The sequence below is a fragment of the Neofelis nebulosa genome, chromosome 8, assembly GCF_028018385.1.
Source record: "Neofelis nebulosa isolate mNeoNeb1 chromosome 8, mNeoNeb1.pri, whole genome shotgun sequence".
NCBI lineage: Eukaryota > Metazoa > Chordata > Mammalia > Carnivora > Felidae > Neofelis > Neofelis nebulosa.
Genome location: NC_080789.1, coordinates 82,717,379 through 82,740,067, shown reverse-complemented (window position 1 = coordinate 82,740,067; position 22,689 = coordinate 82,717,379). Strand labels below are relative to the sequence as shown.

The 22,689-nt window shown below is 37.6% G+C and overlaps 1 protein-coding gene across 5 annotated transcripts in view; it reads right to left on the bottom strand.

Annotated features, from left to right (window-relative positions):
* The window catches only part of ITPR2 (inositol 1,4,5-trisphosphate receptor type 2), a 493,421-nt gene that overhangs the window by 234,178 nt on the left and 236,554 nt on the right, over positions 1–22,689 (bottom strand). For all 5 annotated transcript variants that reach the window (XR_009265827.1, XM_058743294.1, XM_058743295.1 and 2 more), the window contains 3 exons: positions 21,729–21,857; positions 19,938–20,058; positions 2,984–3,174 (listed from right to left, as the gene is read on the bottom strand). Coding sequence is in view for 4 of the 5 variants with exons in the window: in XM_058743294.1 (XP_058599277.1) it covers positions 2,984–3,174; positions 19,938–20,058; positions 21,729–21,857 (441 nt within the window). In the remaining variant the exon portion in view is untranslated. The remainder of the gene's footprint in view (positions 1–2,983; positions 3,175–19,937; positions 20,059–21,728; positions 21,858–22,689) is intronic.

Below are 22,689 nucleotides of genomic sequence, written 5' to 3'. Positions count from 1 at the left end.
ATATCCAAAATTCATCTACCTCTCTTCACTACTATCACTATCCACTTAAGCCGCACTGCCACCATCCTTTGCCTGAATTAATGCAAGAGACTCACTGCTTCCATGTCTGGACCCTAAAATCTATTTATCTCTCAAAATCCAGTAAGTAAATCATGTCATGCTTATCCTCTACTGAAAAATCTCCAATGATTTGCCATCTCACTTGGAATAAAATCCAAATGCCTTACCAAGCAAGTCTCTACATGACTGAGTTCCTAATTTCATAATCCTCTCTTCCTTTGCTCACTAAACTTCCACCCCAATGGGCTTCTCTTGGTTCCTCAAAACTGCCAAATTCATTCAGGTCTAAATACATTTGAATTTACTATTTTCTCCCAATAAAAATCTCTGTCCTCAAATCTTTGAATAGATTATTCCTCTTCATTAATTCGAATCTCAATTCAAATGTCACCTCAACAGAGTAGAGTTCCCTGCTAAAAGATCTTTCTCCCAGTATTTCTTCACCATGTTGTTACCATGCTTTATTTTATTCATAGCATTTTTTTAATGTTTATTTATTTATTTTGAGAGAGAGAGAGAGAGAGAGAGAGAGACAGAGAGAGCACACGTGTGCGCACACACGAGTGGTGGAGGGGCAGAGAGAGAGGGAGAAGAAGAATCCCAAGCAGGCTCCTTGTTGTCAGTGCAGAGCCCAATGTGGGGCTCTATCTCATGAACCTTGAGATCATGCCCTGAGCCAAGATCAAGAGTCAGATGCTGAGCTGACAGAGGCACCCAGGTGCCCCTCATAGTTTTAATTACCTAACATTAAAGCATCCATCTAATGGGTGAGGATAGACCTTCCATGAGAGCACAGAGCCCACAGCTCTATCTCCAGCACACAGTAGCTGGTATTGTTTTCACCAAAGACATATTTATTTAATGAATGCCAGTGAGTGTTCCAAAAGAAGTCCAAGGCACTCCTTCTCTATGCTGGCTAACACTTCTGTCCATCTCTCTGAAACGTTCTACTCATTTGGCTCTCACGAACCTGACTCCTCTCCTTTTTGACCCTGCCATTTGTCTCTCTTACTTGGCCATTCTGCCACCCTGGCCTCTTACAAGATGTTCTTTGTTTTTCCTATCACTATATTCTCTCTTTTAGCAACACCATCTGCTGTCCTTGCTCCAACTAATATCTCCAAATATAGACTTAATTTCCCATACATTTCACAGTCTGTTACTGTGATTCAGCATATTATCAATGAACATGGCCAACCTCCTTTTACTGTATTCTTTCCTTCCCTGCTACAATAAAAAGTCTTAATAATATCACCCGGTTTCCAAACAGCAGTGCCTCTTATATGCCTCTCACTGTCTCTCTCTTATCTCCATCTAGGAGCCACCAGGTCTGTTGACCCTGCTTTCATTATTGGATGCAAGGCCTTTTTCTTCATTTCATTCATACCGCCACCTGGCTGAGATATCTAGTGATTCTTAACTAATCTGTCCTCTTCTAGTCTCTTCCTGATAATTCTTTCCTGAAAACTAGTAACTGTTTAATCACTTATAATGACGTTTCCACCAAATTTTTAATGACTCATAGCCTTCAAGCTTTTCATACTGAGTCTAACTTGTCTTTTTAATCACATATAACACTCAGCTATTAAAACTCTGGACCTCTACCAATTATTCTACATGTGACCTCTTGCAATATTTATTCCAGTTCATGTCTTGACTATTCTCCAAGCCAAACAATTTCCTTAAACCATACCCTAATTGACTCCATGAAATCGTCTACAATTATGTGGGTGGGAAGATTTCTGTAATGGGTTGAATTGTGTCTCCCTAACAAAACTCATATGTTGAAGTACTTCAGAATGTGACCATTATTGTATATAGGGCCTTTAAAGAGGTAATTAAGGTAAAATGAATTCATATGGGCAGGCTTTAATCCAATATGACTGATGTCCTTACAACAAGAAGCGATTAGGATACAGACATGTACGCGCACAGAAGAATGACCACAGGAAGACACAGTGACCAGGTGGCCACCCGGTCAAGGAGAGGGGATTCAGAAGGAAAGAAACCTTGAACTTGGGCCAACACCTTGAACTTGGGCTTCTAGCTCCAGAACTATCATAAAATAAATTTCTGTTGCTTAAACCACCCAGTCTGTGGTATTTTGTGATGGCAGCCTGAGTAAATGAATGTAATGTCTCTCTTTACTTGATGTCCCCAGAATGTCCAGGCCAAACACAGGATTGGGATACTATGTAAAAAATTTGGGACTAAAGGTGGTTATATCATTTTCACCAATAGGACTAGAAGAGAATACTAAGAGATAAACTGAAACAAGGTTATGAATATTTAATTTATTACATGAGAATTTATGGTAACTTATTTCTCCAAATCTTATTATTATGGTATTGTTTTGATATTACAACTCATTACTATACTATCAAACACATTAAGTAATACATACTCACTAAAAATAACTAAACAACGTTTACATAGAAGCTATGTTTTTAAAAAGAATAATATTGGGTGCCTGAGTGGCTCAGTTGGTTAAGTGTCCGACTTCAGCTCAGGTCATGATCTCGCAGTTTGTGAGCTGAAACCCCCGTGTCGGGCTCTGTGCTGACAGCTCAAAGCCTGGAGCCTGCTTTGGATTCTGTGTCTCCCCTCCCATGCTCATGCTCTGTCTCTCTTTCTCTCTCAAAAACAAATAAAGATACCCCCAAAACCAAAAGCACACTGTATATACTGTGTGTTAGCCAACTTGACAACAAATTATATTAATAAATAAATAAATAAATAAATAAATAAATAAATAAACAAACATTAATAAAAATTGAAAAGAGTAGTATTGGTAGAGAATTGTAAAGTAAAGCCTGGTCCCCAATTAGAATTTGACATTTCTAACCATATTTTATTTGTGTTACTACATATATTAAAAATTATAATTTAGAAAATAGTAAGCCATTGCATGCTATTATTGTACCTGTAACTTTTCAATGATGTTTCTATAATCCCAAGCAGGCCCTCCAAGAGCTTCCTTAAAACGTGGTCCAGAGCGAGCAGATAGTCTCCAACCCATAGCTGCTCTCTGCACCATATTAGAATGGCTCTTCAGGAAAAGAGTATTCACTTGGCTGTCCAAATCCACTGGAATGGCAATCCCGCGATTCTTTGCTGAAAAAGAAAGGTTTAAAATATTTTTCTCTTAATCTGACTAAAGCTTCTTACACATTACTAAAATGGTCTTATAAGCATAGAATAAAAAAGAAAAAAAATATAAGTTCCATGATGTAATGAACAGTATGGTGACTATAGTTAACAATACTGTATCGTATATTTGAAATTTGTTAAAGAGAATAAATATTAAAAGGTCTCATACAAGAAAAACATTCTAACTACCTAAGGTGATGAATGTTAACTAAATTTATTGTGGTAATCATTTTGCAATATATTCATATATTAAGTCATTATGTTGTATACTCTAAACCAATATAATATGTCAATTATATTTAAGTAAAACTAGGAAAAAAATAAAAAAATCAAATCTTTAAACTCTGCCATTGAATTCTTTTCTATAAGTACAAAAGCATTTAACCTGAAAGTATTTCAATTCTTATGACCAATTATTAAACTGGGCTCATTAAACATTCAAGAACTTATTTGATTTCTTGATGATTAATGTTTGAAATGAACTTCATAGAGCATCAATATAGAAAAACAGTGTATAACAACCATGAAAATTTGTACTTTCCCAACTGCCAAGGAAAATATGAAAGGAGACACAAAACACATGATAAAATCCTGCCAGTCCGCTCATTAGTACAACTGATGTGCATGTGTGTATGCACACACATGAGCACTCATGCAGAATTCCAGCTAGTGAAACGTCTGAAGAAAAAAATAAAAACTTGAAGAGTACTTAAAAATTTGCATTTGAAGAGGGCACGCGGTACATGTCCTTCTTCCCAAAATTTACTGAAATGTGTATTTCATCAGACTTACGTCACAGTACTAAAAAATGAGAATACTTGCCATAAGGAAAACAGAAATGTTGAGGCATTTTTACAAGCAGAATGAGGATATGACTGGTCCCTCAGAAAAGGAGAGAATATACACCGCTCTACAAGAGCTAAGAGTTAGAACAGGTCTTCCTCAGAACATAGTGAACGAACACCAAGAGTGGTAATGGGGTACAGGGGAGTCATCAGGGCAACTCGTTAAAGCATAGCATGTGAACCGCTGGGAAGCCAAGGCCCTCCTCCCTCTCACTAGCATAAGCAGAGAAGTTAGCAGCAGCAAGTTTTATCCAGAGGATAAAGTTAGGGAACTGCAGAAATGTTTTCTCATGAAAGTGAAATACCTGTCTGGAGAGAATGCCAAATGAAGGTGTCGGGACTTGACAGAGAAGCAGAACAGGGCTTGAAGTAACTCCAAAGATCCTCATCAAATAAGGAGTCGAATAGGGAAGAGAGAAGAGGCAGCTCCAGCAAAAAGAGAAAATATACAAAAGACTCTAACCCCTGAGCAAAGCTCTCCTATTTTAACACTTGTCAGTATTCTCAGCTGGTCTTCTGCTTCACACACACACACACACACACACACACACTCCAAAGGAAAGCTTGAATCATTTATTCAGCCCCTCACCCAGAACTCTGGGTCAGACCTGTCATTTACACAGGAAATGCTAGTAGAGAAACCCCTCAAAACTGAAGTGGAGCCCATGTAGTCATTAAAGACCTTTATAACCATGAACACACCACCAAGAATCACAGGGAAAACTATCATCATTAAGAATAACTGGCCCCGGGGAGCCTGGGTGGCTCAGTCGGTTAAGCGGCCGACTTCGGCTCAGGTCATGATCTCGCGGTCCGTGAGTTCCAGCCCCGCGTCGGGCTCTGTGCTGACAGCTCAGAGCCTGGAGCCTGTTTCAGATTCTGTGTCTCCCTCTCTCTGACCCTCCCTGTTCATGCTCTGTCTCTCTCTGTCTCAAAAATAAATAAACGTTAAAAAATTAAAAAAAAAAAAAAAGAATAACTGGCCCCATGGGGTGTCTGGGTGGCTCAGTTGGTTAAATGTCTGACTCTTGGTTTTGGCTCAGGTCATGATCTCATGGTTTGTGAGTTCGAGCCCCATATAGGCTCCATGCTGACAGTGCAGAGCCTGCTTGACATTCTCTCTTTCTCTCTCTCTCTCTCTCAAAAATAAATAAATAAACTTAAAAAAAAAAAGAAAGAATAACTGGCCCCAGTAAAAAAAAGAAATGATTCAAGGAAGTACAAAAAATATTTAAATAATTCTAATTATCATCCTCGGAAAATGTGAGCATTAGCAAATTAGCAAATCAGAAAAATAAAGAAATCTTGGAAATGAAAATATAGTTGCACATATAAAGATTTCAAACTGGCTGAAAAAGAAAAGAATAAGAATAAATACCAAGTTCATAATCTGGGAATGTCAAAGAATCTTCTAGAACATAAAGCATAAAAGATGAAAAGGGAGAATAAAACAGAGAGAATATGAAACAGAAAGAGTCATCCAGGAAGTCAAATATCTAAAATGTATAAGTTTCATCAAAAAACGTAAGAGACAAAGGAAGGGAAAAAATTATTAAGAAAATAATAAATGACAATTTACCTGATCTGAAGAAAGACCTATGTCTTCAGACTGAAAGGGCCCACTGTGTGTTAAAAGGATTAAATAAGCAAGCATATTGACCATATTCTGATAAAAACTGACAATGCTATCGTGGGTTGAATTGTGCCTCCCAAGAATATTCAAGTCTAAAACATAGGTACCTGTAAATATGATTTTATTTGGAAATAGGGTCTTTGCAAATGTAATCAAGTTAAGATAAAGTAATACTAAATTAGGGTGGGCCCTTATCCAATACAACTGGTGCCCTTATAAGAAAGGGGTAAGGGAAACACACACACACACACACACACACACACACACACACACACACAGAGAGAGAGAGAGAGAGAGAGAGAGAGAAGAACGCCACGTGAAGATGAAAGCAGAGACTGGACGTACACAGTTTCAACTCAAGGAATGCCAAGGACTGCCAAGGAACACTGGAAGCTAAGAGAAAGGTATGAAGTCTCAGAGAGTATGGTGCCACTCACATCTTGATTAGACTTTCCACCTCCAAAACTGTGAAATAGTACATTTCTATTATTGTAAGCCACCTAGTTCTGGAAATTTGTTATGGTGGCCCTATGAAAGTAATATAAATGCCAATAGCCAAGAGAAAATGGCAAGAACTCCTAGGGGGAAAAAAATAGGATTCCTACAGAAAATAATACTGGCACCAAACTTCTCACCATCAATATTGAAGGCTAGAATCAGTAGTATTATACCTTTAAGAGCTAATGGACAACAAACTTTGAAACTAGGAGTTTACACCCATCTAAACTGAAAATCAAAAGTGATACTCAAATAAAAACATTTCAGAACATGTCTCAGAAAATTTTCTCAAAACCAGCTATGAAAATCACTAAAAAAAAAAGAGAGACAGGAGTCCAAGAAAATGTCAGTGTGAATATGAGAAATCATGGCAACTGAGTATGAACCTGAAGAAGAGAATAAAGCAAGACACAAATGAAAGAAGATCCATTAGACATTAATGGCTGGAAAATTTCCTTCCAGTTGGAAAAGTTTCAATATCATTACATGACATCCTTGTCTCTAATGGTTACAGAGTGAAAAATATTTACATCTCATAATATTGTAAAGTCTGATCACTGATTTTTAAATTTTATCACCCTATAAAATATTTCATTATATTTCCAAATAGAATACAAATTCCATAAATCATAACGATGTAAAAGCAATAATCTACTTAACAATAGTTAGAACATAGAGTGGGAGAGAAGAAATAAAAACAAAGTCAACATGTTAAGTTCCTCATTTTTCAGCGTGGAGATATGGACATTATTTACAGCTGTTAAATCAAGATACAGAGATGTAAGGATATTATTTAAAGTTACTGTGATTGGGGCACCTGGGTTGCTCAGTCAGTTGAGCATCCAACTTGGGCTCAGGTCATAATCTCACAGTTCATGGGTTCGAGCCCCACATCAGGCTCTGTGCCAATAGCTCGAAGCCTGGAGTCTGCTTTAGTTTCTTTGTCTCCCTCTCTCTGTCCCTCCCCCACTTGTTCTCTCTCTCTCTTTCTCTCTCTCTCTCTCTCAAAAAAAAAAAAGAATAAACTTTTAGAAAATTAAAAAAAAATACTGTGATAGTCCCTGGAAGACTTTTTTAAATGAATGGAAGTAGGAAAGAAAGAATAAAGAGAGACAGAGAGAATACAGCTTCCTTCATATAATGGAAGCAGCAATAATACTAGTTATGCTGGTGAAAATTCTCTGAAGTTGAGAGATACTTTGAAACTTCTTTGAAAACAGGTAATTTTAGCTACCAATATAAAAAGTTACTGATTTAAACAAGAGCTCTAGCTGAAGTTTAAGGAAATAATAAAGCTCTAAGGCAACCCTAAACAATTAATTGTACCACTGCCTAGATTTCCCTAGTGAATGTTTTCCCGATATTCATTATAAACGTCCTTTTTCCAAAGCATACAATGTCGCTGTCTATGTCCATCACACACAGCAGAGCAACCTCACTCCTGTTCCATCTGAAGGACAGACGGCCTCGACACCGCCAAGCTGCACATATTTGTGTAAATACTCAGTCCTGCGCCACGATCAAGCCCTGGCGAGACTTTCTTCCTTTTCTGGCTCCTTAACAAATAAGCTGGGCTTGCTCTAAACATCCGAAAGTCAAACAGAAGACAATACTGTTCTATGTTCTTTTCTAAGCAACAAAAAAATAAAAATTGATAAACTTCAATGTTCCTCAAAATATATCATAGCCAAGTTTACACTAACATTTAAAAAAAAAAAATAGAGGAGGGGATTGGGATGTATCTCCCCTTTAGGAATCAGGTACATTAGGTACAACTGACCATCAAGGAAGTGCTGTTGCTGTGAATAGAATGTACACAAAGAAGTATTCAATGAATATTTTTCTTTTTTAAAAATATTTATTTATTTATTTATTTTTGGGAGAGAGAGAGAGAGCGCACAAGCCAGGGAGGAACAGAGAGGGAGACACAGAATCCGAAGCAGGCTCCAGGCTCTGAGCTGTCAGCACAAAGCCCCATGCGTGGCTTGAACTCATGAACTGCTAGATGAGGAGGACCTGAGCTAAAGTCGGACGCTCAACCTTACTGAGCCACCCAGGTGCCCCTCAATGAATATTTTTCTAATGACACCAGTGGAGATGCAGTCCAATGACAGCACTTCTATTCATCTCAGCAGGGCAGGCTTCTAATTAGCCATCTCAGGGGAATCTCACCCATCCCAGATGTTGAGGCCACTATTCCACCACGACCAACAGCATGGACACACCAGCTTCAGGAGAATTCACTGGCCCAGACTTTGCCGAAAGGGGTTTTTGTTTGCTTGCTTTCCTCAAAATGTACTACTTTCATTGGTATTTTTCTAGTCTCCTGTCTTAGCACAAATTGTACATTATAGATTAACTGAGTAAAATACACTACTCTGTCATGCCTAAGGTTAACTCTAGCCGAGGGCTAGATCACAATTTTTAAGTAATAAAAGAAAATTAACTATGCAATTGGGGAAAAGAGAATTTGAGTTAAAATAAGTCAGCTGTGGAGATAATGATAAAAATTTTTCAAGCAATTATAAAAATATGAATCATTTTAAAGATATGGCCTGAAATAGATTCTCTACACTGTCAAAATATTATAAATAGTAATTCAAAAGCAAAGCTGACAATGCTAATTAGCTTTCCATATATTATTTAAAAATTAAAGCAGAAAAGAAAATTGTGACTAGAAAAAGAAAAGGCTTACAAAAACCTAAAAGCTAGAATGCAACCAAAAAAATAATCCAAATTTATCTTACTTTTATTAAATTAGGGAAATTATGGTATGAATAGTACAGTATATCGACATGTGAACTAGGCTGTATTTTGGATTACTGGCTGTTCACTGCCCCCCCCCCTCTCTCTCATTAAGGGAGAACTAATGAATTTACTACAGTCAGTCACTCTTCTGGCCTATAGCATTAACTCCAACTGTGTGCTTTAATGGAATGAGTCACGTTAAAGTTTAAAACATTTAAAAAAGAAATCCTCCTATTTCTCTTCTGAATTAGAATGCAATTGGGATCATACCTTGTTAATGATATTTTGTCAGAGAGTAAGTATATGGAGTTCTTAAAAAAACTAATGGTAGAAAGGATGGGTTGTTATTAATACATTTATCTTTTGTAGAGCTCTGCCTAGCAATAGCTAGTTCTCTAAAATGAGCTATCTTGACTCACAGGTATTTTGATGATTCGGCTAACCTACTAATTAGGCTTATAAATTCTGAAAATTCTCTGGATATGACTAGTCTTTGCAGTGATCTTAAGATATAATCGAAATCTACTTCTAATTATTATTCATTAAATATTGCCTATTGTGTGAAAATTTTTAATTAGACAACATCACTGATGGTGTCTGCCAGAACAAAATCTCTGAGAACACACATATTGCAGTGATGGGTGCCGTGGAAAAAAATGCTTAGAGAGATAAACTGACAGGTTGGGGGAAAGAAAGGCAACAGAAAGAATCAGCACTAATTAGAACACTTGGTTGGTTGTCTAGCCTGACTGTGTGGGCCCACAAGAACCACAACAGTTGGCCCACAAAGAAGGTGTGATGGGGTGGGCAGTGTGGTGTCTATTCTGTATCATGTCATAATATCCAGGGTAAGTCTCTATTGAAGCACGAGTGCTGTTAAATGTGAAGAACATTAAAGATACAAAATGCGTCTTTCCTGTTTGGCAGTCAACATACACTCAATTAATGCCCAAATTGAATAATTTTATAATTTTATGGGTTATGCAATAACTACTATTGGCACACCTGACTGATCATCTGGAAAAAATAAAGTTGACTCCATACCTTCTACCTTATAACATAATATATTCCAGACAGCTTGAAATTGTAAACAGCCACACCAAGAACACAAACAGACAGACAGAAAAACCAAAATCATGAAAATTCTCAATGGGAATTAAAAACAAAAACAAAACTCAGTCTGATCAAGGCCATTCTGAAGATGAAAGAAAACCTAAAAAGCCTGAAAGAAACTAAATTTCTGCATGCCAAAAAAATAAAACAAAATAAAAATTCAAATGACAAATGAAAAACTTTTTAAAAATGTTACTTATAGGCAAAGAACATATTTTCTTAATAAATTAATGATTGAGAAAGTATTAAGGTTAAAAAAAAAAAAAACCTTTAGGGAAAGTGGGCAAAACACAAGTAAATCCACAGAAAAGGAAATATCAAGGACTCCGTCATGCGGACAGATTTTTTTCTTCATTCATAAAAAGAGAAACACATATATAACAATACTGTTATTTAGAATGATATCTTCTATAACAATATTTGTAATTATCTATAATGACATGTTAAGATTGGCAAAGATCTAAGAATTTGGCAACAACATGCTATCGAGGAGGAAGATGCTCTCCTACATCACTGGTGATATGTAAATTAAACAATCTCTTCAGAGGACAGTGTCTGTCAAAATTAAAATACCCAGAAAAAACTGAAGATTCCCCGAAGGGGAGGTGGGTAGGGGGATGGGCTAAATAGGTGATGGGCTAGGAGGGCACATGTGATGAGCACAGGTGTTGTATGGAAGTGATGAGTCAGTAAATTCTACACCTGAAACTAATATTACACTGTATGTTATCTAACTGGATTTAAATAAAAACATGAAACTAACTAAATAAATGAATAAAAAATAAATAACCCAGAAATCCTACTCCTAGGTATTTACCTTATTCTTCCTCATATGCAAAATAATTTGAAACAAAATAAATATCCAGCAATGGGGTTAAATAAATTAGAATATAGGTCCATAATAAGATCTTATGCAGCCAATGACAAGAGTAGGATATTCATTCATTTACGTATATTCATCCATTTATTTTATTCATGTAATAAATATTCACTGAGTACCTACAGAGGCTCCAGGCACTATCTATCTCAGGCTCTAAAATTTTGTAACAGATAGGATACTTAGCACTGCTAGTTAAGATACTTATTCTGCTTTGTGATCTCTGTACATGTTGTTTACTCCCAATGTACTAGAAATTCATTGAAGACAGGAAATACAGTTTGACAGATTGTTTTTCCAAACAACTAAAATAATAACATTGCAGATAATGAACAGTCATTATAAATCCAATGAATCAATGAATATGTGAAAAATTTATAAGATTTTGTCCCATCTTGTAACTTATTCAGATTTAATTTTTCAAAAGTAATAATGACAGTTTGAAAAATCAGAATTACAGGAGTGCATTATGTCAAACTCATCACACAGTCAACTACAATACCATAGGTAGATTAAAATGGATTTGTTTGTTTAATAGAGACTGAATTTCTCTTCTCAAAGAGTTACTATTTTCTACATGTTCAAGTTTTTGGGGCAAAATTGGCTTGAAGATTGATGTTCATTATTCAAACCATTTGTAGAAGATATTTTACAGAATTTCCATTTGGAAAAAAGATTCTGTTGCCAACAAAGTACCCAACATTAATCCCCCCCAAATCATTTGAAGATTATGAAACACATGGAACAAAATTCTTTTTTAAGTGAAATAATATGGAAGTAATTTTTGGATGCTTTTTCTCAAAGTACTTCTAACATGTGCTATTGTGTCTTATGTAAAAGAGTAAACTGAGGAACAGGCACTGACCAAGCGCATTTAAAACTGTACATGGCCTTAGGGCGCCTGGGTGGCTCAGTCGGCTGAGTGTCCAACTTCAGCTCAGGTCGTGATCTCATGGTTTGTGGGTCTGAGTCCCGTGTCAAGCTCTGTGCTGACAGCTCAGAGCCTGGAGCCTGTTTGGATTCCATATACCCCTCTCTCTCTCTGCTTCTCCCCCGGTCAAGCTCTGTCTCTCTCAAGACTAAAATAAACATTTAAAAACATAAAAAACAAAAACAAAAAAAAACTTTCCCTGGCCTTAATGGCCCTATCATTTCTCAAATCTCAGTGCATTTATGGTGTGCATTTATTCCAGAGATCCCCATCCATACTTGCTCCTAAACCAGCCTTAACTTACCTCACTGAGGAGAGAATAATAGAGATATTTATATCTTATTCCAGGTAGCCCCCTCTGCCCCCTGCCTATGACATTACCTGGGAATTTGCATTTATTACCATTTAAGACCCTGTATCTTCCTATCAATTTCAAATTCCACATAACTTGGGAAAAAGTGTAGCAATGGAGGTAACTACCAGTAATTTCTGCAGATACAAATCATTCAAAAGCACCTCAGCTTTTAAAAGATTAGGAAGTTTATTCAGATAAACCTAATATGATATACATGGTACATTCACAACTGATCACAGCTTCAACTTTAAATGCTTATGAAGTTCTATCAGACAAACTGAACATGACATAAGGAATGCACAACTGATCAAGGCCTCAACACATTTGATAGTAACTGATAAAACTGTAGCATATTTCTGGAGTATTCATGAAGGAAAAAGAGACAAACAAATGATAGGAAGCACTCTTTTTTCTATAAGGACTTCCTCCAAACCCTTGCTAACTTAACTCACAATCTCCTTATATTCTTTTTAAGTTATTTGAAAGCTGTATGCATTCGTTTCACGTACAGCTTAAATTACCATTTTGATCTACATTTTGTGTCTTAAAGGCATAAAACAAATAATGCTTGTTGAAACCAATTTGACAGTGGGGCATCACAAATGCCTGGTAGCATGTGTCAGCATTGAAGATCCTGGCTCTGTCCTCATGTACCTGTGTGACCTTGGGCAAGCTGCCTCACCTTGCTGAACTCACATCCCCATCATGAGATGGGGTAAGAATTATGTCCACATTGTAAGGTTTACCACACCGTCCAACACTCAATAAATACTTACTGCTCTCAGCAGCGTAAGCACTAATGAAGGAAGTGCTCTTGTCTTTTACTACTTTTTGTATCTAATGTACAAATAATGAAGAGAACTAAGAATTTTTGGTAATAAATGAGTTGAGTTTATGTACTTGAGAGCACATTACAAATTGCAAAGTGTTATGTAAATGTAACTACACAGAAAGTTCTTGAGTTATGGTGGTCTGACTTACCAATTTTTCAACTGTACGATAGTGCAAAAGTGGTACACATTCAGTAGAAAAATCGTACTTTGAATTTTGAATTTGGATCTTTTCCCTTTTCCCAGGCTAGTGATATGCAGTAAAATCCTCTCTCACAATGCTAGGCAGGTGGCAGCGAGCCACAGCTCCCAGCCAGCCACGTGATCATGAGGGTCCTGCACCCGTGCAACCATTCTGTTTTTCAATTTCAGGATAATATTCAATAAATACATGAGGGGCGCCTGGGTGGCTCAGTCGGTTAAGCATTCGACTTCAGCTCAGGTCATGATCTCGCGGTCCGCGAGTTTGAGCCCCGCGTCGGGCTCTGGGCTGATGGCTCAGAGCCTGGAGCCTGCTTCCGATTCTGTGTCTCCCTCTCTCTCTGCCCCTCCCCCGTTCATGCTGTGTCTCTCTCTGGCTCAAAAATAAATAAACGTTAAAAAAAATTAAAAAAATAAATAAATACATGAGATATTCGGCACTTTATTAAAGAACAAGAGCTTTGTGTTGGATGATTTTCCCAACTGTAGGCTAATGTAAGTGTTCTGCACACATTTAAGGCAGCCTAGGCTAAGTTAAGATGTTTGGTAGGTTAGGTTGTATTAAGTGTATTTTTGATTTATGATATTTTCAAGTCAGGAGGTGTTTATAGGATGTAACCCCATCATAAGTCAAGGAAGATCTGTAATAAATATTTGCATTACAGGAGTGTGTTTACCAACTTATAAATGCACTGGACATTTGCTTTATGAAAACAGTGTTCTCTTGACTTTTTCTTAAATATGTATCCTCTTTGTTCTCTCCAATATTACAAATTCTTACATATATGAATTGTGTTAAATTGTAGCACCTCTTTGCATTCTTAAAGGGTTGGTGAAGCACAAAAATGATTTTGCACCTGAGTTGTAAAATTTCAGGTAAATCCCTACTCAGCAAGCCAAACTGCCAAGTTCTAGTTTATTTTTTAGGGCTTCCTAAGATAGGACTTCTGGGGGAACACAGTATGGCATACTGTGGCATACTCAGAGAAACCTGGATTTTAAACCCAACTCAACTACTTATTAATTGGACAAGTTATTTAACCTTTCTAAGCCTAAATTTCACTATCTGCAAAATTCCTAGCCCGTGAATTACTGTCAGTCAACAAACACTCATTAACCTGATCATCCAGACGCTTTCAGGACCTACCAGTCAGTGAATAAGGCAAAGTCCCTGCTTTCATAGTTTACATTCTAATGAGAGAAGCAGACAACAAGAAGGAAAAATAAATAAACAAACAAGATGCTTTCAACCAGTGTTAAGTTCTAAGAGGAAAATAAAATAATAGAATAGGATAAGGAGCAGGAAGAAGGTGGGACACTGTCTATGGAATGTTCTGGAACATTTCACCGAGAACTTACATTCTGAGCATATGACAATCGGGCCGAGGTGGGGGGATGCCGAGGGAGAGGATCCAGACGGAAGAAATGGCGTGTGAAAATGCCCTGAGATGAGAACAAACCTGGTGTAGATTAGAAACAGAAGGAAAGCCAGTGTGGGTGGACCAGCAGAATTGGGCGAGGAGTGAAGGAAAGGTAGAAAAAGAAGACGAGGCTCAGACGATAAAGGGCTTTCTAAGCCACGGTAGGGAATACAAGTTTCAAGTGCAGTGGAGAGTAGGTGAGTGATAACGACTTAATGTACATTGTAAGATTGTTCTAACCGCTGTGTAGGGAATGGATGGTAGTGAGACGGGGGGTGAGGGATTCAGTAAGAAGATGCTTCTGTAGTCCACGTCACATGAAGGTGAATTTGGAGAAGAGTGTCACACAAGGAAAAGAAAAAAGATATATTTTGGAAATGGAGCCAATAGAGCCTGAACAACATAGAAAAATCAAATGTGACCCCTAAGGTTTTAAAAGAGTACCAACTGTAAAATAGTTATCCTTTATATTAGGACAAAAATCTGCCTCTTGCAGCTGACACATGTTAGTTATAACCCTTTCCCTGTAAAAGAAGTTCCTTATCACCTTCAAATGTCAAAAGATTCTTATGTTCACCCTCAGCTTTCTCTTCTTTGTCTAAATAGTTCAAATGTTTGCAATCACCATTCAAGTAAGTTGGGTTTAGATCACTTTACTACTGTGGAGGCTCACTTCTGAGCACCTTTCATTTTGAGTATGTTTTTCTATGAACAGCATCCATGCCCAAGCAAAAAGAGATGTGGTCTCACTATCACAAAGCAGACTTTGCTTTCTACCTTCTTAATCCCAGACAATAGTTTTTTATCAATGTCTTTGTGATCGGCACTTCATAATAATTGTCCCTCAAAGTCTAAGAGGGGAAATAAGGTTATGACTTAGGATGAGCTAAACTATGATCAAATAAAGACCATAAGAAAAGTGTGAGTGGTCAAAGGGGGATAAGCTCAGCTCTAGATATGGGAGTTAAGAATGGCTTTTATGGAGAAATTAGAACAAAACATTTTGAATAATGGGAAAGATGCTGACAAGCGGCAATGGTGGAAACTGGAGAGAAAAAGAAAAAGAACCAGACAGAAATACAGAAAGTAAGTTACAGCGTGAGCAAGGCTAGGGTCTAATAGTTGAGTCTTCTGTCACATGAGTTGTGTGGGAAACAGCGGGCAAGGCAGTCAGAAAGGTAAGGTAGGGCTGTGCTCTAAAGACCATGAATGTTACAGTAAGAAATCTGTGCTCACAGGTGCCTGCGTGGGAAGTGTCCGACTCTTAGTTTCAGCTCAGGTCATGATCTCACAGCTCAGGTCATGATCTCACAGCCCGAGTTGGGTTCAGTGCTGACTGCATGGAACCTGCTTGAGATTCTCTTTCTCCCTCTCACTCTGCCCCTCCTCCCTCAAAATAAACTTTTTTAAAAAAGGAAAGAAATCTGTTCTCAGTTTGTTAGACAAAGGGATGGTGCTGAAGGCTGGGGACTTTGTTGTTACTGTTTATAAACCAACAGAGAGAATTTCACTTCAAGAAGATTACTCTGGTAGCAGATTTATTTAAGTAAAGAAAGGCAAGCGAGAACATTGCATTGCTACAGTGGTCCAGAAAGGAAGTCAAGGCTTTAATGGAAGGGAATGAAGGAGAGCTACAGATGCAGAAGGACAATAGAGATAAAGTTTCCAGAGCTTCATAACTGCTCGAGTGGAAAGGACAAATGAGGAAGAGAAAGAAAACATGCCTTCTCACAAAGATAAAACTGAGATTTTACACCAAAGCATCACCCTTCCAAACCTACCTTGATTACAGACTTAGGTATAATTAATTTTTAGACTCTTTATCACCCATGTCTTTATAGCATACAAAAAGTCACTAAAATATTCTGCTAAATCATAAGGTTCAAGCCAGTAGAGGATTATAGAAAATGAAATCTTATAACTTAGAAAAAAAAAGAGATCTTTAGACTAATATGGTGCTGGTGACTATTTTAAATCTCCAACACTGGGCCATCCTGTTATGCAAGAACTGGTTTGACTGCACAAGAAGTACCACTGATGTCAGAACTCAGAAAGCATGGCGTGGGGTCTCACTTATGGTTCAAAGTTCTTCATCTCAATTTTCTTTAAATTTATTTATTTATTTTGAGAGAGAGAGAGAGAGAGAGTGAGCAGGAGAGGGGCAGAGACAAAGGGAGGGACAGAGAATCCCAAGCAGGCTCCATGCTGTCTGCACAGAGCCCAACTTGGGGCTCAGTCTGAGGAACCGGGAGATCATGACCTGAGCCAAAGCCAAGAGTTGGATGCTCAACCTACTGAGCCACCCAGGCGTCCCTCTTCATCTCAATTTTTAACTGTATGAAGAGCACACTTTCCACATTCTGTGTAGGGCCAACTGGTATTTTTCCTCCATTGCATTTGCTAAATACTGAGGGAGGAAGAGGAGGAGGACAAGATGGATGAGAAGAAAAAGGAGGTGGAAGAGGAGGAGGACAGAGAGAGAAAGAAGGAAGAAGAAGGCAGGCGGCCTTAAAATGTAAAATATAGAAACATACTTGGCAGCTAAGACAATGTATTCCTATGTAAAAAAAAAAAATTAGCATCATCTTATTGCTTTGCTTTTCCTTTGGATTTTATCTTTTAATGACTAGAATATTTCCCAGACGATTTCATCCAAATAAAAATGCTTTTGGTAATGGTTCATTATAGCTTAAAGGTATATTATTAAAAACTAAGAAGTTATACTAAAGCATGAACAACAGAACCAGATACACCTATAATTTCACCACTCAGAGATCATCAGTGTTAATATTTTACTTATATCCTTCTGGACATTTTGTTATGTGTGTCTTTTTAAAGTAAGAATTAGGTTCTCTTTTGTGTCCTTCTTTATATTATGGCCTCGTCCCTCATTTCTTCCTTTCTGTTCTTAAAGCATTCATTCCTAGAATCTGTAGGAGGAGCAGAGCAAAGTTAAGTGTCTGCACTAGGCAAGAAGGGCACACAGACCTGACGTGATCCAGAGCTTCTGAGTCAAAAGGAAGCAGAGGTGCCTGTGTGGGAGGCTGCCAGGGGTGGCGAATCAGAACTTGGAGGGGTGAGGAGCGTGTCAATGCTCAGGGACAGCCTGGCACAGGGTATCAAACGTGATGAGCGTATGCATGCGAAGGAGTGACCAGCAGAGTCAGGGACCACGCTGGTGGAAAGAAGGTCCCTCGGCAGCTCGAGGTAGACTGTGGGTACCCACAGGAAGTAAAGAGGGTCCCTTCATAGAAGGGCATCAGAGGCCAGGCTGCCAGGGGACACACCATTGTGGGGTCTGGCCTCGCATGTGTTACCTAAGCACAAGTAGGCTGTGTGTGTGGAGGAGGGTTCCTGACTGTTGAAGCATTACGCCTATCAGTTATGTGAGGAGAGCCAGCATCCCTAGAAAGGGAAGTTTTAAATCCAATAATAGTAAAGCTCTCTATTTATCATACATTTTTATAGCCCTCAATATAGCATTATATATTATATATAGTATATAGTATTATATAGTATATTATTCTCTCGTGTTTCTTGTTAATAACTTTTCTCTTAAGTATTTAATATTTTTATCGTTAGTGTGAATAATGCATTTTACACAGTGTAGTCTGTTTTGTTTTGGTATATAGAAAATCTATCAAGTTTACTACTTATTTATAATAAATAACTGAGATGAACTCTATTAGTTCCTTAGTTCTAAAATTTTAAAATTGATCCTCTTAGGTTATCTTAGGTTATTTATTCAAATTAAAATTGAGCAGTCATTAAATCTTGTTAATATACAGTCACTTAGGTCAATTTGCGGATGGAGGAAAGACAAAATTTAGATGGTCATTAATTAGTAAATCATTTATTCGTTTATCAAATACTTACTGAGCATACACTATAACTAACCCTAGTCAAGTTACCTAATCTAGATAGTTGTGTTTTTCCCAAGTGTAAAATATAAATAAACAAAGAACCTATCCAGGCATTAAATGAGACAATGCAAGTAAATTGCTTAGCAATGCACAAGGCGACTGCTCAAGAAATGTCAGCGGTGATGACATACACTGCAAGTTACCCTTCCCAATGCCTGCAGAACCACCAGTAGTTGCGAGAGTGCTCAAGCTCATCTGTTTTTTAAGTCCAGTATTTCTCTTAACAGAAAGAAAGAAAGAAAGAAAGAAAGAAAGAAAGAAAGAAAGAAAGAAAGAAAGAAAGAAAGAAAGAAAGAAAGAAAGAAAAAGGAAGGAAGGAAGGAAGGAAGGAAGGAAGGAAGGAAGGAAGGAAGGAAGGAAGGAGGGAGGGAGGGAGGGAGGGAGGGAGGAAGAAAGAGAAAGAGAAAGAAGGAAAGAAAGCAAGAAAGCAAGAAAGAAAGACAAAGGAAGGAAGGAAGGAAGGAAGGAAGGAACGAACGAACGAACGAAGGAACGAAGGAACGAAGGAACGAAGGAAGGAGGGAGGAAGAGAAAGAGAAAGAGAAAGAGAAAGAAAGAAAGAAAGAAAGAAAGAAAGAAAGAAAGAAAGAAAGAAAGAAAGAAAAGAAAAGAAAGAGGAAGGAAGGGAGGGAGGGAGGGAGGGAGGGAGGGAGGGAGGAAGGAAGGAAGGAAGGAAGGAAGGAAGGAAGGAAGGAAGGAAGAAGGAGGGAGGGAGGAAGAGAAAGAAAGAAAGAAAGAAAGAAAGAAAGAAAGAAAGAAAGAAAGAAAGAAAGAAAGAAAGAAAGAAAGAGAAAATAGGAATTTATGAGAAACTCTCTCTAAAATCTATTAACCTTCCCTTAGCTGTAATCCTCTCACCTTCCATTTCATTTGTAATTTCTGAAGGCTTCTATATACAACAGACCCTTAGTAAATACTGATGGATTTCAAACAACGTTGGAAAACCAAAACCCTTAAAAGGTCCCACTGCTCTATGAAGGTATTCAGATGCCAGGCTACTTAACAGAGGAAACAATTCTATAATGAAATGTGAGGTAACAAACTAAACTCCTTTCTGTAAAATCTTCTGGAGCTATGTTAGTGTCATATACAATATTAAATTTAAGTTTAGAAATACAAGAATTAAAAATATATAAATAAATTTTAAATTTTGGAAAAAAAGAAATAGAATAATTATATTCCCCTCCCCAAAAGTATGCAACATTCAGACCTGTTTGCTGCTCATTGCTCTTTCCCATACCTGCTTTCTTATTAAATTGCAAACTGGAAAGCCGCTTGTATTGCCTACTAGCCAAAAGCCCAATTTCTTTAACAAAATGTAAAAATAGATAAGACCTGACATTCTGACTTACCCACTTCAGCCAAAGTTCTGATACAAGACTCCACAGATGATTTCTGTGCTGGATTTGGCCAGGTGCAATTGTAAATCCTGAAGGCAGATTGAAGCAGCTGAATAAAAACTGGCTGATGTGTCTGAAAACAGAAAGTATGCAAATAGACCATTAAACCATTCATGCTCCTGACATAGCATTTATGCATTATCAAAAATGTTCATCAAAATAAACTATGATCAGGTCTTTTTGAGTGTCAGTGCCATTCACAGAATATCTCATTCAACAAATATTTATTATGTACCCAGCTCGTGACAGGCACCATGCCAGACTCTATAGAAAACCAATTATTTGCATTTTAACTATATTCTTAATCAGAAAGAAATTGGCATTTTTTTGAAGCCAATGACATGAATTTAAGTATTTACTTTAATAATCTCTGGTTTATTTCCCAGTATAAATAGAGGAGGTGTTTTGGGTTTGCTTGTTTGACTGATTGTATACTTTGGTTTCATATGACATGAAAGTACAGGAGATAATAATTATGACCTACAAAAACAATTTCATATGGTTCTAATAGTTTCAAAGTTTCCCCTAAAGAAAGTATAATTGAAATGGAATTAAAAAAAAATTTTTTTTACTGTTGATTTATTTTTGAAAGACAGACAGAGCGTGAGTGGGGGAGGGGCAGAGACAGAAGGAGACACAGAATCTGAAACAGGCTCCAGGCTCTGATCTGTCAGCACAGAGCCCGACATGGGGCTCAAATTCACAAACCGTGAGATCATGACCTGAGTGGAAGTCAGATGCTTAACCGACTGAGCAACCCACCGCTCCTGAAATGGTATTTTTATAAAAGTAATACACAATCAATGTAGCATATTTGGGAAACACAGAAATGAAAATCACCAATAATCCTACCATGTAGAGATAATCAGTATCGAGATTTTGAAGATATTTACTCCCTGAGTTTTTCTGTGTATACCTGCACCCATATTCTTAACACACTCAGATTTGGATGATCCTATATTGCAATTCTGGGGCCTGTTTCACTTCATATTACTTCATAATCATTTTCCTTAGTCATAAATATTTCTTTTAAAACATGAATTCCAATTGCTATGTAATAAGCCACTCTACAGACACACCATAATTTATTTAGCTATTCCTCTATTCATGGACATTTAAGGTCGATATCAATTTTTAAGTACTATAAATGCTTGAATGAAAATCTTAGTGTATAAATTCCTGCTAATTCTTTCAGGATAAATTACTAAAGTGGAATTATTGAGTCAGAATGCCTATTCATTTAAAGAACTGTTCATTGCACTATTTGGCACACAGCCAATATACTGAAATGAATATTCCTATTATGCTTAGAGGGAGAAGGAATAATTCAATTTGAAGATAGAAGATGGGGCCTTTTTTTTTTTTTTTTTTTTTTTTTTGGGACAGAGAGAGACAGAGCATGAACGGGGGAGGGTCAGAGAGAGGGAGACACAGAATCGGAAACAGGCTCCAGGCTCCGAGCCATCAGCCCAGAGCCTGACGCGGGGCTCGAACTCACGGACCGCGAGATCGTGACCTGGCTGAAGTCGGACGCTTAACCGACTGCGCCACCCAGGCGCCCCAAGGGGCCTTTTTATTTAAAATAAAGTTTGGTAAACTCAGGGGCATAATAATAAAAAATATGAGAGAAAAATAACCTTCAGAAGTGTGATAAATGACTTCCTGGTTAGATTAAACTTTTTTCCTACTCAAACGAGGGAAGTAAATCATGCATCAGAATGCTTTTGTATTTGTTTACGTTACCTGGAGGCTGGTACTGTTGTCTGAAAATGGGGAATTAAAGAAGCCGCTCACGATGTTCATTATTGACTCGGTAACACACTTCTCCAAGAAGATGTCTGCGTGTTTCCTGTCTGTGGTTGTGTTGCAAACCTGGAGAGAAAAATAGAACAACTCAATACGTCCTATCACATCTTTGAATGCTAACTCAATACTGAGACCTTGTAGAAATTCCTCTGAAATTGTTGTTTATAACATTTCTTGTGCTTTTTAAAGTTGTTTTAAATAGACACATTTCTACCTAAAATCTATTAAAATTTTATCATTCTACTGTAGCTGCTCCTTTAAGTTTGGTTGTCATTTCATCCTTGGACCAGAGTTCTTTCATAGACCCCACCCCCTTCCTCCTGCTCTGCTCCTACACACTCTTGCACACCAACCTTCTCCCTCTGTCCCCAAGCTTGGCTTTGCTGGAAGACACCCTTGTACACAATGTGAGCGAATCAAAGAGGAAACAGTCATTATAAGAAACGGGTGAATGTGATTAATGGTGGTTTATATCTCTACATATTTTCACCTATAATACCTGGCCCAAATTGGAGATGCCAAGAGAAAATATTTGGCAAGGAAAATAGAAAGCTGAAAGAAGATAAAACTCTTTCCAACACTTTTGACCTTTTCATCCATAGATTAACTGGGAAGCATGGAAGTGTGCCTTTGTATGCTTCCTTCTTCATGTAAGCTAAGCAAGAAGAGATAATACACGTGCTAAGGATATATCAAAAAAGAACATAGGCCTGGTTCCTGCCCTGCTCTATGTGATTAAATGAGGCAGAAATTGGTCATTTTGTAACACAAACTACAAATTTCCAAGTATGTCAGGGGAGACAAATTGCAACAGTGAAGATACATGATTAAAAACAAATGAAAAAAAGCTGGGTAACAAAAAGAAACTTGAAGATAAAAACAAGAAGTAGGGGAGGGT